Source organism: Python bivittatus, unplaced genomic scaffold, assembly GCF_059951505.1.
Source record: "Python bivittatus isolate LINGU-HERP-01145 unplaced genomic scaffold, Pbiv_v1 ctg000020_np1212, whole genome shotgun sequence".
Lineage (NCBI taxonomy): Eukaryota > Metazoa > Chordata > Lepidosauria > Squamata > Pythonidae > Python > Python bivittatus.
This window is the reverse complement of record NW_028277030.1, coordinates 84,551,373-84,568,206: the sequence shown is the minus strand read 5'-3', so window position 1 is coordinate 84,568,206 and position 16,834 is coordinate 84,551,373. Positions and strand designations below refer to the sequence as shown.

The following is a 16,834-nucleotide window of genomic DNA, read 5'->3' as shown; positions in this document are numbered from 1 at the left end:
TTGAAAAAAAAAAAACTTTTTTTTTTGCATTCTTCTGTTGTTTCTGCATTCTAAAGAAAACAAAGATATAATTCCCGCTGGCTGCAATTCAGTCTAGAAAAGTATTACATATTTGTTAACTTATATGTAAAAAGATTTATATACATATATTTTTTAGAATTTATTAGGGATTACGCAGGTAAACTTAAGAGTCTTAACAGCTGGTATTCAGACTCTCTTCCATCATTTATTATTTATAATCTACTCCACTATTGTTCACCTACTACTGCCCATTTGTTGCTAATGTGTAGATTCAGTTGATTATTCTACCTAAATGCTTTCTTTCCCTCGGGGCCAGTTGGCACCTTTCTTAGTGCCACTGGCCCCACTTTCCAATAAAAGAAAAATGATGCTTTTCCTTATAATAGCTATTCTGAGTATAATTGTCTTCCATAGCATTCTGTATACTTTTTAGCCAAATTAAACAAAAAACAAAACCCAACTAAAATTTGTAGATAGCAAGCTGCTGTTCTGGTTCAACTCAACTATTGCCTTTCCAGCTATAACTAAATAATTTTGTCCCCTAATTGCTGCTGTTGCAAGGCAGTAAAGAGTTGTTTGGGGTTGTTTTTTGTTTTTGCTTTTATTGGTGGATTATGTGTAGCAATTTCGTCTTCAGACTGAGACTTGGTTGTCTTACCAGGATACACAGCATAGTCAAATGTATTGCAGAATATTAGTCCAAACTATATAATCAAAATATATATGCAAATCTCCCAGGATGATGTGCCAACGATTAAAATAATCAGATAGGTTTTCACCCAATAGTCCACTCAGTAGCACAGTCAAAATCTTGAATAATAAACTACCTTTTGCAAATCTCTTCCATTCCTTGACTCACATCAAACAGTATTTACTAGACAGGAGTACTGATAAAACAAGATGCAATATAACATAAGAAATGTGTTAAAGGTTAAAGCCCTTGTGAAAGAAAGGCTTCTCACAGAAAACTATTTCAGAGTACTGACTTTTCTCCTCCCCCATCTTTTCCCAGTCTACGTGTGCATAATCTTTTCCATCAAATAAACCTTTTGAATATTATGCAGCAGTTTTTGTGAGTTGGTTTTAAAAACAACAGCAACACTGATGCCATCTGTTTTCACTGTGCACTGATAGAATGACATGCAGAAAATTTTGGGAAAAAAACCTACTTTCTTTAAACTGTCCTTTATGAATATTTCTTAACTCTAACTAGCCCTTGAAAAAGAAGTCCTTTCCTAGGATACATCTGAAACTACCCCCAGATCCTAGAGATGTGTGAAGGTTTGGCAGTATATTGCCCTCTGGGTATGTTAAGTACTTTAAAACTTCCTGGCTGTTTCCTGTAATTAAAGCCTCACTTTCCCTGTTTTGCTCCCTGATTTTCCTGTTTCCACATCATCTAATTTGCTAGGTTGCCACTGTTCCATGACTACCAAACTTTTGCCGCCCTGTCTCTACCACCCAGTAATCGGAAGCCAAGTTCATTTTGGCTTCATTTGGAGTAGGACAATGGAAATATATTGGTAGACAAAGACACTAAAGAACAACCCAAAAGGTATGTGTGTAAAATCACATGATTTTCATGGAAAGTGACAAAAGGCAAACTCTTTTTCCAGCCTTCTGCTTTACATTGGTAGAAGGAGTAGTGAATGTGACTTAACTGTGAATCTCATGCAAAATTCAGTGACAGAACAACAATACGCCAAACAAAAACTTAGCAAAGAGCACATGTAGATAAATTGCATCAACATAATCATTATAATCATTCAGTACTCTAAAAGCTGTGAACTATTCTCCAGCTCAGGAATGCATATTATTAATTTTAAAATCTGCAAATATAAAATGTGATTATTTCTAGAACCAACATATATTCTTTTTCTCTTTTATCATACCAAGGGGACTGATTCCAGATTGCATTCTGCTACAGTAAGCTGTTAAACATGGGGGAGGGGGGGGAGGAGAACAGGACTTCTGATGTTCTCACACTTTGGAAAAGTTCTTAGAAGTGAAATCTTTCAATTATGCACTATGATGATATATAATTTATGCAAGAGATTTAGAGTCTTATAAGAGAATTTAATTGACAACTTCCTCTCGGAGTGCTGTTCAAGTTCTTGACATTAATAGGGATCTCTTTCCAAAGCAAGTGAGAAGTCATTTTTGGAATGCTGGTTAAAATATGTTTGCTACACCCTAGCACATTCATCAAAACTAACAAAGGGTAGTTCAAAGGAATAGACAGATAGGATCACAGCTGTTGGGAGAATAAAGGCAGGGTTAAATTTAATAGAAATGTTTTAGAGTACATGATTAAAGGCTTGCAGCAACATTCATACAAAAATTAAGCTCAGATTGTTAAAAGGCAGAGAAGGGTGTAAATGGCTGCAGTTCAGCTATGAAGGAAGTGAGAAATGGTGTGTGACACAGATCAGAGTTAGACTTAAGCTTCTTCACACCATGTAAAGTTTTGCAGAAAGGAATATGCAGCTTGCATATTCACAAATCGTCTGTAACTGGGAGAACTTAGTTCCAAGAGAAGAACAAGAAGTTCATGGGCAGGGACTTTTCCATGCCCTGATTGTAAATAAAAATGCTTAAACTTTTGGTATAGTAGCAGTACATTCTCAATGTCAAACCTCATTGAAGTCACTGAGTACAGCATAGTAAAATAAAAGTATTTAAAGCAACAACTCCTTAGGGCCAAACTGCATGCATCATTGTAGTAAAAATATGTGAATACTTTTGTTAGAAAGAAAAGGAAGGGAGGACACCTGTATAGACCCTTCCCTTGGCAAGAGGATTCTATTCTTTCCATTTGTGTGCACTTCTGCCTTGAAAACACTAGCTTCATATTGAAATGTACGCAGGGGTAGTTATTCTGTCTTTGTCAGCTCTTAGAAACTACCTAATATGCTTTGTGCAATACTTTCTATTAATCAATGGAATTTGAATCAACATACTTTTCAGACAAGTGGAAGTGCAATGTCTGAAATTTTGTAAGGCTATTTAAGGTATACCTAGATTTCTGTGAGAACAATGGCTTTCTCTTTGGGTGTGTGCTCCGCACTGCAGAATGTTAACTGAGAAATCTGTATGGAAATTCCTGCTTACAATGAAATGTGGGTACACTTGAATGCTTTGGAGGTTTTTGTCATAAAATCCTGTATAAAATTGCTAGGTGTAAACCAATCTCTTTGTTCTGCATTGCTGAAAGGCCTGATTTACGCACACTTTCTTGTGCTTCAGATTTAGCTCCTTAATATCCAAGTTGGTTATAGTTCAACATTAAAACAAAATGCTATAAATACTGCTCCATCCACTATAATGTAAATAGTGTATCTGAGAGACTTAATTCAATGGTGTACATGCTCTAGTTTTCAGTGCAAATCTGAACTGTTAATCCTGCTGCCACACTATTTGTTTATTTAATTCAGTTTAGGTGCTGCCGCACTGCAAACTGACTCTGGGTGGCTCACAATATAATGAACCTTAAAAACACAATAGAAAATGAAGATTGGGTCCAGCTGCTTTATACAAAATCATAGACAAAATATATCCAACAAGGGGGCCCCATGCATCTCAACCCAAGGGCTGGGAGAACCACCAGATCATACAGAACAACATCAGGATGAGAGCCACATGGATTTCAGGGGGAATCTCATTAAGGGCAGGTGCTTCAAGCACACAGAGAAGGTGTGCTTCCTAAGTCCTTATGTTTGATCAAAGGAACCCAGAACATGCCAACTCTGCCAGCACATACCAGCTGGGCAGAAACCATGAGAGATGGGCAGTCCCTCAAATAACTTGGCCCTATGCCATGTAGGGCTTTATGTGAGATGACCGGCATCTTCAATTGCACTCAGAAAGATACTGGCATCCAGTGCAGCTCACGAAGCAGGGGTGTCACATCAGCATACCAAGGCATGCCCATCACTGCCCATGCTGCTGCATTCTAAATTAATTGAAGCTTCTGGGTGGTTTCCAAGGGCAGCCCCATGTAGAGCACATTGCAGTAGTGGGATCTTGAGGTGACTAGGATGAGAGTGGCTGTCTGAAGCTATGCCGTATCTCTGGAGCAGGCAAGAGAACAATGCTTTGGGCAGCCACATTGATAAAATAGCAAAGAATTTGCTTCGGTATTGCTTCTTTCATTGCACACTGAAAAACCATGTGCCTTGGAGTATCCAAATACAGTGGATTTGGAATTGGTCGCAACCCGAAGCAAATTTTCCCATAAGGTTCAATGTAATTACCGTTAATCCGTTCTGGCGTGGAGGACAGGGAGGCGGCTATTGCTTGGAGGGAGAGTCCCTCTCCCTACAACCACGTGTCGGGCGGAAAATGGCCGCGGACCACGTGTCAGGGGTGGAAAAATGGCTGTGGACCACGTGTCGGGGGGGAATGGCCGTGGACTACGTGTCAGGGGCGGAAAATGGCCACGGACCACATGTCGGGTGGAAAAATGGCCGCGGACCACGTGTCACGGGCAGGAAAATGGCCGCGGACCATGTCATGGGAGGGAAAATGGCCGCGGATCCTGTTCGTGACCCGAGGCGGAGTTCACGAACCGAAGCAAAATTTTGCGGCCGGAGCTGGTCGTCACCCAAAAAGTTCATGAACAGAAGCATTTGTAACCCGAGGTTCCACTGTATTACTTAGCCATGCATGAGTGGCAGACAACTTAAACATGCAGGTCAAGCAAAAGATGTTACAATTGTTTGCTTATTTTGTTTTTTATTTTTCATATTTTGTCCTGGACTTGTTGCATTTTTATTTTGGTACACCAATTAGGTACACCAAGAGAGCCAGTTTGGTGTAGCAGTTAAGGCACCAAGCTACAAACCAGGAGACTGTGACTTCTAGTCCTGCCTTAGGCACGAAGCCAGCTGGGTGACTTTGGGCCAGTCACTCACTCTCAGCCCTAGGAAGCAGACAAGGGCAACCGATTTCTGAAATCATGCCAAGAAAACTGCAGGGACTTGTCCAGGCAGTCGCCAGAAGTCAACACCAACCCAAAGATGCACACACACGCATGCACGGACTCCAATTAGGCATGTTTTGAAAAACAATAAGTAAAAAATAGTAAACATTGTGCTGTAATTCCCCCTTCTCTCCTGGAACCTTAGGAAATGCAGTGGTCATGGGAGGAAAAATCTTTTAAGGACTTCAAGGTGTACTACTCAACTGCAGTGATGGAGCTGAAATTTCTAGAAGCATAGGGCAGATTTCCATAAAAAATGTCACTACCTGAGTTTACATGTCATGTTAACCAGGCTTTAACCACAGCTTGTTAAGTGGCAATTGTCAAGGTTCACACATAATGCTAAGCTGTAAATTATGGTTAACAAAACAACAATGGCTAGCCTCACACAACGTGTAAGCTACAAACAAATCCTGCTCCGGCTTAGTACAGTGTGTGAATCATAGCACTGAGAATGGTAAGCCAAGTTCCACCTAGGCTGATGTTACAATGCTATTCAACTACTAATTGTTATTTATTATTATTGTAGACACAACAATGTGAAATCACAGCTGCCAGCTCGTGTTGGCTTTCGTTTGCATCGAGTTCTTCCCAAGAACCTAGGATGTTATAATGTATTGGCGTAGTATACGTGTAGATGCTAGCAGTGTGACTTTTTGTAATTGGCAGATGGAAATTCTGTCAATGCACAGATTTTCTAAGTGCCATCCAAGGTTTTTTGTATGGTGTCCAACCACTAGGACCACCACTGCTGTTTATGCCATAAATTATTATTATTATGGTCACACAGTCAGCCAGTTGTTTAGCCTGGATTTGGCATTTTTGTCTACTTATTCTTCCCAAGGACCTGGGATAGGCAGATGTTGTTTAATAATATTAAAGGTATCATTGCAGGATGTAAGCTGTTCCAAGTAAAACTGCCTTTTGAAATTGACTAGTGGTGATTTTGTCAATGCCGAGGGTTTTCAAGTGGTGCTCCAGATGTTTTGGAATTGCACCCAAGGTGCCTATTACTATTGATATTATATTTGCTTTCTTTTGCCACAGTTGTTCTACGTTCTACTTCTATTTATAGGTCTTTATATTTTGTGATTTTCTCCAGTTCTTTTGCTTCTATTCTGCTGTTTCCAGGTATTGCAATGTCCGCTCTGCAGACTTTTTTGTCTTTCTTATCAACAATTGTTAAATCTGGGGTGTTGTGTGGCAGATGCTTGTCTGTTTGAATTCTAAAGTCCCAGAGCACTTTAGCTTCTTCATTTTCTATTAATTTATTTATTTTATGCTCCCACCAGTTCTTGCTTGCATAGTTTATATTGGTCCATTCTGTTACAAAATGTATAACGTGATCTAAAAGCAATAATCATTCTGCACATATCACAAAAATGTGACTTCCACCAGAATAGAAACTTAACAAAACTAAATGTAACATAAAAGAATCTATAGTCACTTTACAGGTTTCAGTGTGCATTTTATCTGAAACAATCAAGTTTGCAAAACATTAAATAGAAAAAGATTGTTAAAAAGTAATAAATCCTTCAGAATATTTATATATTCCTATATATTATATCTCTAGCTATCTGTTGTAGCAGTAACAATAATTGCAAATACATAATTAAAGAACAGCATCATTCGCTGTTTTGGCCATTTCTGGTTCTTATGAACCTTTGTAGACATTTGCAGTGGAACCTAACAACTTTTCGGGTCATGTAATGCCACCAACATATTTTGCCCTTCTACTTTGTTTTTATCCCTCATATTCCATAAAACTCAATTCCGTTAAAGAAGGTGCCATCCTGCCAGCACATCTGTCTTGAGACAAAGCAGGAAGGGTAGAGGATGGTTGTTCATTAATTGCATCATATTAAACTTTAAGGCAGACAAGTACTTGAGACAGCCAAAAGGTGAAGATTCAGAGATTCTCCTTAGTCACATCCTCTACCCCCTTATGCTCTCCCTCTTTTAAATGTTTTGCAAAGCACTGGTGGCCCAAAGCCTTAGGAGAAAGTATCAAAAATAGAAAGCCCAGGAAATATGCTAAAATTCTCTTCCAGAAACTCAATATATTTTGCAAAAGAAAAAAAAAAGTTATGTCACAGCTGATTTAATGAAAAGGGGTAGGGGCTAAGGAAAATCAACAAGAGTCGTAAGAGAACTAAACAGAAGGAACTGGATTTTGAACCAATGCCATTCTACTAATTTCAGTAAGATTTAATGTCACTGTTTAAGTACTTGAAGAATCCTGCTGTTTTTTGACAAGTACATCTGCACAAAACACGGTAATCTTATGTGTATTTATTTATCAATAAATCCTGTGTTTTCAACTTAGACCAGCCTTTCTCAACCATTTTAATAGGAGGAACCCTTGAAATAATGTTCAGGTCTCAGGGAACCCCTGCTTAACAATCATTATATCTACAGCTCATGAGCACTATCATTTCATGGTATGCAAAGTTCAAAAAATGATTTCTTTTTCCAGTTATGCTCTCTTGTGGAACCCCTAGTGACCTCTCACAGATCCCTAGGGTTACATGGAACCCCAACTGAAAAAGATTGATCTAGGCTGTCTGCAGAGTTAATTCAGCTGCTGCTTAGGACACAATAGATTGGAGTTATATTGCTTAAATCAGTGAAAACCACAAAGTTCCACAGAATGGAAACAAACCAAACCAGATTTTAAATCTTAGATTTTCCATTTTGAAATGTCCTCTGCAGTTGCCTTAAAATCCAGTAAATTTCACTTAATATCTTCTATGCTTAAAAATGTTTTCTTTGCTTTCTGAACCTGTTTTAAGCATCTAGAAAATTCAATAAACTAGATATCTTACACACATCAGCAGCTTGCAAAATAAGTTTCAAGAAAGATAAAATGCATTAAATAAATGCAAATCTCGTTTCTATAACACATTCCTATCATGTTGGGTTATTCACTGGACAAACTAGTTCTAATGAAGTATATGTACTTCAGGATCCTATCTGCATCATTATTTAGATTTCACTTTGGGGCCCTCATGTTGGATTTCAATTTGTAGCTTAATTCTGCAAAAAGTGCTATACTAGCACAATGGAATAATACTTAGGAAGAATGGTTCATAATATTCTGATGTAGCTCCTTGGAGAGAGAGAGAGAGAGAATGATGATTGATAAGTTAGATGAAGGAAGGAAGGAAGGACAGATATCTGCCCAGAGTCATTGAGAGTTGGGTGGCTATACCAGTTTAATAAATAAATATACCTACTGGCAAATTTATCTGCATGAATCTTGCTTGAGGTTCCCATCATTAACTGCAGCAGGGCAGAAGTTTTTAAACTCTTGCCCAGGATGCCTCCAAGTTTTAACATACAATATGCATTTCTACAGGACAGAATACAAGATGGTTTCCCCTGGTACATCCCCCTGACAAACACCTTGAGAGTCTGAGAAATGGTGCTTTTCCCAAAGTTTTTCCAACTTCTCTTCCATCTCCAACACTTACTACACTGATTTTTGGCCTAATTCTTGTCATTAGAGCAACCTTCCACTTCAACTTATTCCAAAGGGACCTGCGCCTATTGGCCTGTAAATATAACTCTCATTGTGTATATTTAAGGATTGTCCCTTTAGTACACATTTGCCCATGGGGAAATTAGTAATGCCAAACAAGTTTCTTCAAAAAACCCTGGCCCATCTTCATGCATCCTTGCCTGCATTGTTTGTGATAGGGAAATTCTAGGAAATCCTCTTACTACTATGAAGACCAAACAGGCCTGCTTCGTGCTTAGTGAATGCAGTCCCTGCCAGGATGCAGAGATCCTTTGCAAAAAGCTTCCGTAAACATCAAAAGGACAGAAAGCATAACATCCCTTCACCTGAGGCAAATCTTTGGAGAAAGGCTCCCGTACAGATTCAACTGTCCATCATGAGAAACCAGAATCTGCTTAGTGAATAAACCAGAATACTATAGAGCTAAGCCAAAATCAAACAATCTCCATGAGGGCTCAGCACCCTGGGTACCTGGAAGGTGGAAAGACTGATCCCCGGTCCCTCAAGGGAGCTTTGCTCTAAGTCGGAAGATTTTATAGCTCTCGCACGAAGGACGTTTTTGGCTATAAACTGTAATGCACTGTAGCTCTCGCTGAAAAGATGGAGAAAAGTGCGGGGGCTTTGCTTGTCTTTTCTTGAGAGCCGAAGTGCAATTAAGATCTCGAGGAAAAGGTCGAGGAAAGAGCAGGGAATCTCCTCCTAAAACTGGCGCGGCTGTGGGGGAAAAGCCGGCCTTCTTTTCGCACGGAGCTTCCCCAACTCGCGTGTCCTTCGATCAGGCGGAACCCAAATGCGCAGGCGCAGACTCCAACGCGCTGAGGACTGTGAGGGGACGCTCTCGATGGTGCCATTTAACAAAACAAATATTCCGCAACGAGGGGCAAAGGAAGGAAAGCTCGGGCCTCTGCTCGGCCGTGAACATTAATCGGCGCGGAGGGGAGAGGCAAATATTGGAAAGCCACGGGCGTGCTGGATCAAATGGGGGCTTTTTTGCCATCGCCGCGGAAACCTTCAACATTCACTCCAGCGCCCTGTTTCCATCACCGGTTAAATCCGGCCCTCTCTCACATAAAGGGCTCAGTCCGGGTCATATTGATGGCCGGCGAGTTCAAGGGAGGAAGATTCAGCCAAGCCTGTGCCTGGTTATACCTTTTACGACATTGGCTAGATTGTGCTCGGAAAGGCGGGAACATATCTGAAGCGTCGAGGCGCACCCCTGCGCAACAGGATGTCATACTTCTCACAGGTAGCAATTGCAAATAATCATCAAGCCGCCTTCAAGTGACTGGGATTACACAGCAGTGACCGGTGGACTTTGTACGTGACTTTTGGAACGGTGCTCCTGGTTTTGCTTAGAGTTACGTCTGTTATAAATAAATTTGCTATGAATGTGTGCCTTGCAAATTCTTTGGACTCTCTTTTGTGGCCCCCCGTCCGGATTACATATCTTGATGGCATGCTGGAAAAGTATAATAATCGTGAGATGTTGAACTCATGTGTCATGTATAGTGCCATGAAATTTGTCCGGTTGTAACCATTGGCAATATTCTATTAAATTTGCCAAGATTATGTGCCGTTTAGCCCCTCCCCTGACCCCAGACCCATCAGCAGCAACATAATAAGTCTGGCAACTGGGGAAAACTCCGAGTCAAAAGACGACAATTTAATTGCTGGGCAGGGTAATCTACGGCGGTTTCCACATTTGTTTATTTTATTTTTGCATAGAGCTACCTACGGCAATGTTGCTGTTAAGACCTGCCAATTAAGATTGATGAAACTATTTACGGGCACGGTGAATGACTCCTGCAGGAAGCTGCACTTCGAGGCAAACCCATAAGACGATTCAATTGCAATAACAGAAACTTTTATCTGACTGACTGTTGGGGCGAGGTGGACGTGGTTTTGTAAGCACAAACTTCCTTGCTGTTGTGGTTTTGCTGCGTCCTCATGAAGCCGTTTGCATATTGTCTCCGTCCACGAGTGAGACAAATCGATTTCTGCGGGAGCTCCGTTTAAGTCGTCTCCCCCCCACCCCATTAAGAAACCATCCAAGGACACCCTCAAGGTGTCTCACACCTGTTCGGCTTTCTCCACCGTTGCTGGGAGGGAAGCCAAGAGCCGGACAGTGACTGCCAAGAAAGTCAATAAAGGCAATGGGTTAGCAGAGTTGATGCTGGTATAATTTTCTGTCTGTATAGGATGAGTGAGGATCAGTTCTACCCAACGGTGCATCCTCCCGTATTTGGTTTACATTTCCAGCTAAGTTTGTTCGGGATTATTTTTTGTTTGACTGCTAAATTTATTTCTATGCCACCTCAGTCAAAACGATTCTCTGAGGCTCAGGTAGAAAAAAAGACACTATAAAACAAAATCAAGAACACAGCAGCACCACAACTATATTGAGCGGCGCGGTGGAAGACGGAAAAGAAAGGGCAGCAGTATCAATGGGTTATACTGAATTTAGGGCTGCAAGGGAAAAAAGCTTTAAGCCTAGCTCCTGGAAATAGCTAAAGATTTAAGCCATCTCCGCCAAACCTGATGCCTTTCAAGTGTGTATGTGCGTGCAGGTGTATTGGTGGTGGCTGGGGATGATGGTGAGCATGGTCCAACTCCTCTGGAGCGTCCCAACCTGAGGAAGGCTAGTTGAAACTGACAGGGTCCTGAGCCCCTTTCACAGGGGATTAAATCGATGATTTCGCTCAGCGGGGTTTGCTTCAACCAGCACGGTGGTACTTCTGGGAGTAACTTCATCTTAATCCCATTCATTTTCCACGTTCTTAGAAATCGCAGCTTCCTAGTCTAGTTGAAGAGGATCTGGAAATCCGCGATGCTAAACCCCTTGAAGTCTAAATTGAAGGCGCCGAAGACACTAAAGTCGCTCCTGCCTTCTCAGAGCAGCGGGGCTGTGGTGGGCAAGGATGGGCGCCAGAGGCGGCGGCGAGGGAAGAACCTGCGCCCGGCAGGGATCTTACAGCCGGATCCTCTTTATTCGGAAGAAAGGCGCCCGTTGCTCTTCAGTGCTCGACTTGCAAGAGGCAGCGCAGGTAGAATCGTAACCGTTAGCAGCAAGTTCCCATGGCTAGTAGTGCTAAGTATCGCTCTGCTGAGAAACTGACCTACTTTTTTTTCTCTCCCCCCACGCCTAACTTTAGACTCGGTGCGATGACCTTGAGGAAGGAACCACCCACCCACAATGAGTAACGTCGATAACAGGTGCCTGGAACTGGAGGTTTGGCGCGGGGAGAGAAGCACCAAGGATGGAAAAGAAACAAGTCCGTGTTTCCTCTCAAAACACGGAAAGCGAGCTATGCTGTATTGGTGGTCCACTAGTATATTTTGGGAGTGGGGAGCTGGATTTCTGTTCCACGATCCTCTCCTGGGGTCCTGAGTCCCTGTTGAGCAATACATATGCAAGCCTGTATCTGTAAGTGGTCCTGGCCTCTTTGACTAGGCGAAATTGCGAGTTGAGAACGACCCAGCGGGGGGGAGGAGACCACAGGAAGGCTGGTATATTTTGCGGGCGTCGAAGCCTCTTTCCATCAAATATTCTCCGGGTGAAGGCCGAGATGTATGTATGGAGGCATTTACAATCACTTCAACGCTTGATGTTTTGATTTTGGTTCAGATCAAGTAGGCTTCGGCACAGGGTCTCCCAGGCGGCCGAATCCTGAGGATCGACAGAAGAACCGGGAGGAGAAAAGGCCGACCTTAATCCACCGCAGCTGTTTCCGGGCCTAAAGAGTTAGGTGCAAGTGGGAACAGGCCCGCAGGTTCGGCAACCTGGCGCCCTCTAGATTAGCACACCCATAGTCTTTAAGTCGCCCGTGCTCGCTGGAGCTTAGGAAAGATAGAATAGAGACCGGCAATGGGGACATTTACGCCAGTTAGGGCTCCCTCCCTCTGCCCGCACTTTCTCAAAATCGCCGCCTTTTGGGCGAAAACGCGCGCGGATAGTTCTTTTGAAAACCCGTGATCGTGGAGCAGTTTTCTCTGCCTGGCGGCGCTCTCTAGAAGCGTTTGGATACTAACTCATATAATTCCCGGCCAGTCAGAGATCCGCAGCACTGATGGATTATGGAAGTTGTGTCTGAACGCATCCAGAGGGTGCGCATGGAACCTCAATGAAGACTTTCTTCCGAGGAACTGCCTTGTCCCCAACACGCGTGAACGACCTTTGTACCCCACCCAGATTGGGTTCGCAGTGCACAAACTAGTCAAGCCCATCTGAGCGTAGAGGTGCTGCGCACCCAGTCACTGTAGTAAAGATGTGGCTGAAATCTAAATTAACTATGCATATGGTGTGAACACAACCAGATAAATCCGGAATACGCGGCTAAAGCCATCGTGGCTGGCACATGCTTTCTCGGAGGTTCTATGCCTGGGTTCCTACACCACCTAAAGCCATGTTTTAGAAACCATTCGGGTGTGATTCGCACAACAGGCTGCTGAATCAAAATGTGTTTTGGCTTAGGGTGTTGCAGAGATTCGGCCACTAAGTTCAGCGGAACTTACTCTGAGCTAAGACAATGAGGGACGGTAGTCTGTTGGGGGTTATTTAAGAAGATTGTTAAATCTCTCCTCCTCCTCGAAACTGTTGGAGGAACACCCACCTCCCACTCTTTCATCCTCAAGTGAAAGGAATTCTTGGGAAAAGACTGTGATGGGGAAAAACGCCGGAAGGAGGGAGATGGTTAACCGTGCCTACGGGCTGCTACAGTTTGAATACCTCCCCCCACCCCGGGATTTTTAAAAAAAATTAAAATAAGTTTATATTTCTCTCACCCTAACTTTGCTCTTCCTTCCCTATAGAAATGAGATCGATCCCAGTTTGTTCCGTTGTGAAAACTGAGAGGCTGCGATCTCTTATGCATTTTAAGAGAAATGCAGAAGCGCTACCAAGCGCCAGGTACAGCCAACAGTAGCATCTACCAAACAATCGCGAAGTCTTTTTGAAGATAAATTTAGGAGGGAACCCTTTATCTATCTTACTTCTTTACGAGTAGGCCCCTTTGAAATCAACAGAGCTTGCGTCAGAGTAAACCTGTCTAGACTTCAGTTGTTAACCGGGATAGGATGGGTAAGAAACCCCTTAGCGCTGTCCTTGGTAAACGTTATAACGTGCACCTATATGATCTTTAAAACAACAGCAGTAGCAACGAACACAGCTACTCTGAAACAATGTTCGCACGACGTCCTAGGCCAGGGTTAACCGACTGTGATTAACTCAAGCCAATTTTCTGAAACACGAACTGGTTCGCCCAACAAACGGGGCTAAAAGATGGGTGGGTGAGTAGGGCGGGCTGATTTGTGTATCGCGCGAGCTCAGCTTTAGAATCAAAAAGCAACCCTACGGACTCTTTCTTAAAAGTAAAGGCCAACCGCTATCGACTGGGCTTCCTCCGAAGCCAGCCTGCCTAGTTCCGTGATCTCCCTCTTCCAAGGAAGCCGAGTCCGGGTTGCTGAACGCCGAGGTTCAGTTTCAGCTGCAGCAGCTCCAAAAGAGGAATCCGGGGGACTGTCGGGCCGCCGCCGCCGCCGCCCTCCTTTCGGTTTCTTAGGAGGGACGACTTTATTACCTTGCGGTGGGAACCTCTGACCAGAAGGAGGATGAGGCCGGGCGGGGGAGCGAGAGGTGACAATGGACAGGAAATGGTTTGCTTGGGCTTCTGGAAAAACAATAAAGATCTCGTTAAACGGGAGCAGAGTCGGACCAAAACAGAAGCGGCGCCCAGTTCAAACGCCTGGGAAGTAGGTCGGCCTTCTCAGCGTCTTCGAAAAAAGGTATCCTAAAGACCATGGACCGCTTCTTTTATGCGGCATGGAGTCCGCTTCATTCCAGAGAGGCGACCTGCTTACGACTGTAACCTTGCTAATTCCTCCTTTCTAGGTGCATTCTGAAGTAGGTTCCACTGAGGACATGAGTTTTCTAGTAAAGCCCAGGATCCTCCTCCTCCTATTCCATATAGCTCACAATTCTTTCAGCCCTGTGAATTCTTAAAAAATGATGTATGAAAGGTTGGTTCTTTCTTTCTGGGATGACTGGGTTTACAGAAAAGATTTCCATGCCACTGTTTGAGTTTTCACAAAGTAACTCAGCAATGAGGAATAAGGAATATCAAAATGCAATACATACAGCCAATGGATAGACCAGACAATTAAAATTAGCATAGAACTCTGAGAACCACATAAAAGACACCATCATCTACATCAGTTAAAGCATATTCTGAAACCAAACAAGAAAAATTAAAATAACTTCAAATCAAATGTTGCCAGAGGCATTTCTGAAACAGTAGCAATAACAGCAATGTCTAGTCATAACTCTAATAAGGAAGTTCAAAAATAGTGGACCATCTCCAATAAATTCTTCTTTCACATCCCACCAGCTTGAATGTACCTACTGATGAGTCCCAGGAAAGCTTAAATGCACATAAGCAATCTATGAGATTTTAAATTGTGATATCTTTAAAAGACAAAAAAAGTGCTGTGCAATAAGTATGGAAGCAAATATGTAGCTTGCACAACTTATATAATACTGGAGTGACATGCCTTGATGCTTAGCACCCATAAGCATTTGGGCAACCACACTTAGCACTAGCTGAAGTTTCCAAACCATCTTCAAAGGCACCCATTCTGATTACTCAATTTTCACACCCAGGCATCTCCATTTTACTTGGATGAAACTGCAACTTGTTTGCTCTCATCCATCCCCAAATTGCTTCTGGACATCTGTTCAGAAAGCCCACAGCCTCCCTGGGATTACGCAAAGCATAGATGAACAGTGGAATTTGCTGTCACCAGATGTGGTGATGGCCACCAAGTAGGAAAGTTTAAAAAACAAAACAAAACTGGACAACTGAAAAGGAGGATCAGGCCATCAACAACTACCAGTATTGTGGGCTGTTTTCCAGCCCTGGAATCACAGGCAGGCAACCTTGAACACCAGCTGCTAGGGAACAAAAGTGGAGGAGAGATGTCACCCTTTCCCCCATGTCTGTGAATTTCCTTAATGCACCTTGTTTACAACAATATGACACAGAATGCTGAGCTAGATTATCAATTTGCTTCTTATGTTCTAAAGTAGATTGAAATTAAAGGTTTCCAGCTACCTTTTCCTGTGACTTTATATAGTTGTTTAAAAAACATACAGGATAAGATACCTATGATACCTCAAAAGGGAGTCCCCAAACTCACTGACTCGATTTTTCTGAAAAGGACTGGAATTGCCATAACATCATACCCCCCCAGTCCATTAAAGTCATTCATCAATATGTGCAAGGCTGTCTTCATCCTTTAAATTACTGAAATGTCTCTTCCTAAACAGCTTAGATTTCAGATGAACTCCACAGCCTCCCTTCCTTAAGAATGGAATCTTTGACACCAGGTTATATTTGTCCTCAACCATAGGATTCTTTACCTTTTCCAACACTGATTTATATGCAGTAAGAACACATTTACATGCTACTTATTGAAATAATTAAAAAGATATTGAAATATCTATTTGATCCCAAGGCTTTGTCAATTTTCTTGCCCAGTTGCCTGTCGTACCACATGCCACTTAGTGCCTTGAATGTCATCAGATTTGAAGCTCATAGCACACTGCAAAGTTATTCAACTTACAGCAATTATTCATTCCAGTTGTGGAGAGGCACATGTCTTAGTTGTGGCCCAAACAGCTTCAGAATATAAAACAACAAGAAAAAGAAAGCTGGAGCAAGAAATCTTAATCCTAATTCCTCTGTAAAAACTGGAAAGCACTACTATTAATGGAAGAAGACCCTGAGCTGTAGGCCTGTCCATATCCATATCCATATCCATATCCATATCCTTAAAGTTGCAAAACTCTGCCTAGCTAGAACATACCATTCACTTATATATTCAAAGTGAGATCAATACCTAGTTTTTCTTGCAAAGTTGGATCCTACTGTATCATCTCTCTCTCTCTATAATATATTTGTACAGTAGTTTTTCAAATAGAGTTATTTATAACTACAGTTCTTTGGAAGAGGGAGGTGTGTTTGCGTTATGGAAAGAGAAGAATCCTTCACTGTTCCAGCTTGTTTTAATTTCACCTGGGTTTTTGCATTCTGTCTCCTTTGGTAAATGGACAGCATGTTTAAAATGGATTCCTGACAATAAATAACCACTTTTCCTTATGCCACAATCGCAGCCCATTTTACATCAAAGACCCACTGATCTGAACAGCCTTGATATGCAAATAGGTGTTTATAAGATCAGGTCACTGGAAACTAAAGTTTGGGGGTGGTGGATTCGTAGATATTAAGGTTTTCAAGGTATACCCCTGCCCACAAGGA

At 42.2% G+C, this 16,834-nt stretch overlaps 1 protein-coding gene across 4 annotated transcripts in view; it reads left to right on the top strand.

The window, feature by feature from the left end:
• Positions 1 to 13,184, top strand: part of LOC103050235 (uncharacterized) — a 71,738-nt gene extending 58,554 nt beyond the window's left edge. The window contains exons 17-19 of one of the 4 annotated variants that reach the window (XM_088142970.1): positions 10,248 to 10,426; positions 11,304 to 11,566; positions 11,675 to 13,184. In XM_088142970.1, the coding sequence (XP_087999096.1) occupies positions 10,248 to 10,274 (27 nt within the window). In that variant the 3' untranslated portion in view covers positions 10,275 to 10,426; positions 11,304 to 11,566; positions 11,675 to 13,184. Of the gene's footprint in view, positions 1 to 889; positions 1,228 to 10,247; positions 10,427 to 11,303; positions 11,567 to 11,674 lie in introns of those variants that run through there. The other 3 variants (XM_088142943.1, XM_088142962.1, XM_088142956.1) reach the window with 3 other exon arrangements.
• Positions 13,185 to 16,834: the final 3,650 nt, after the last annotated feature.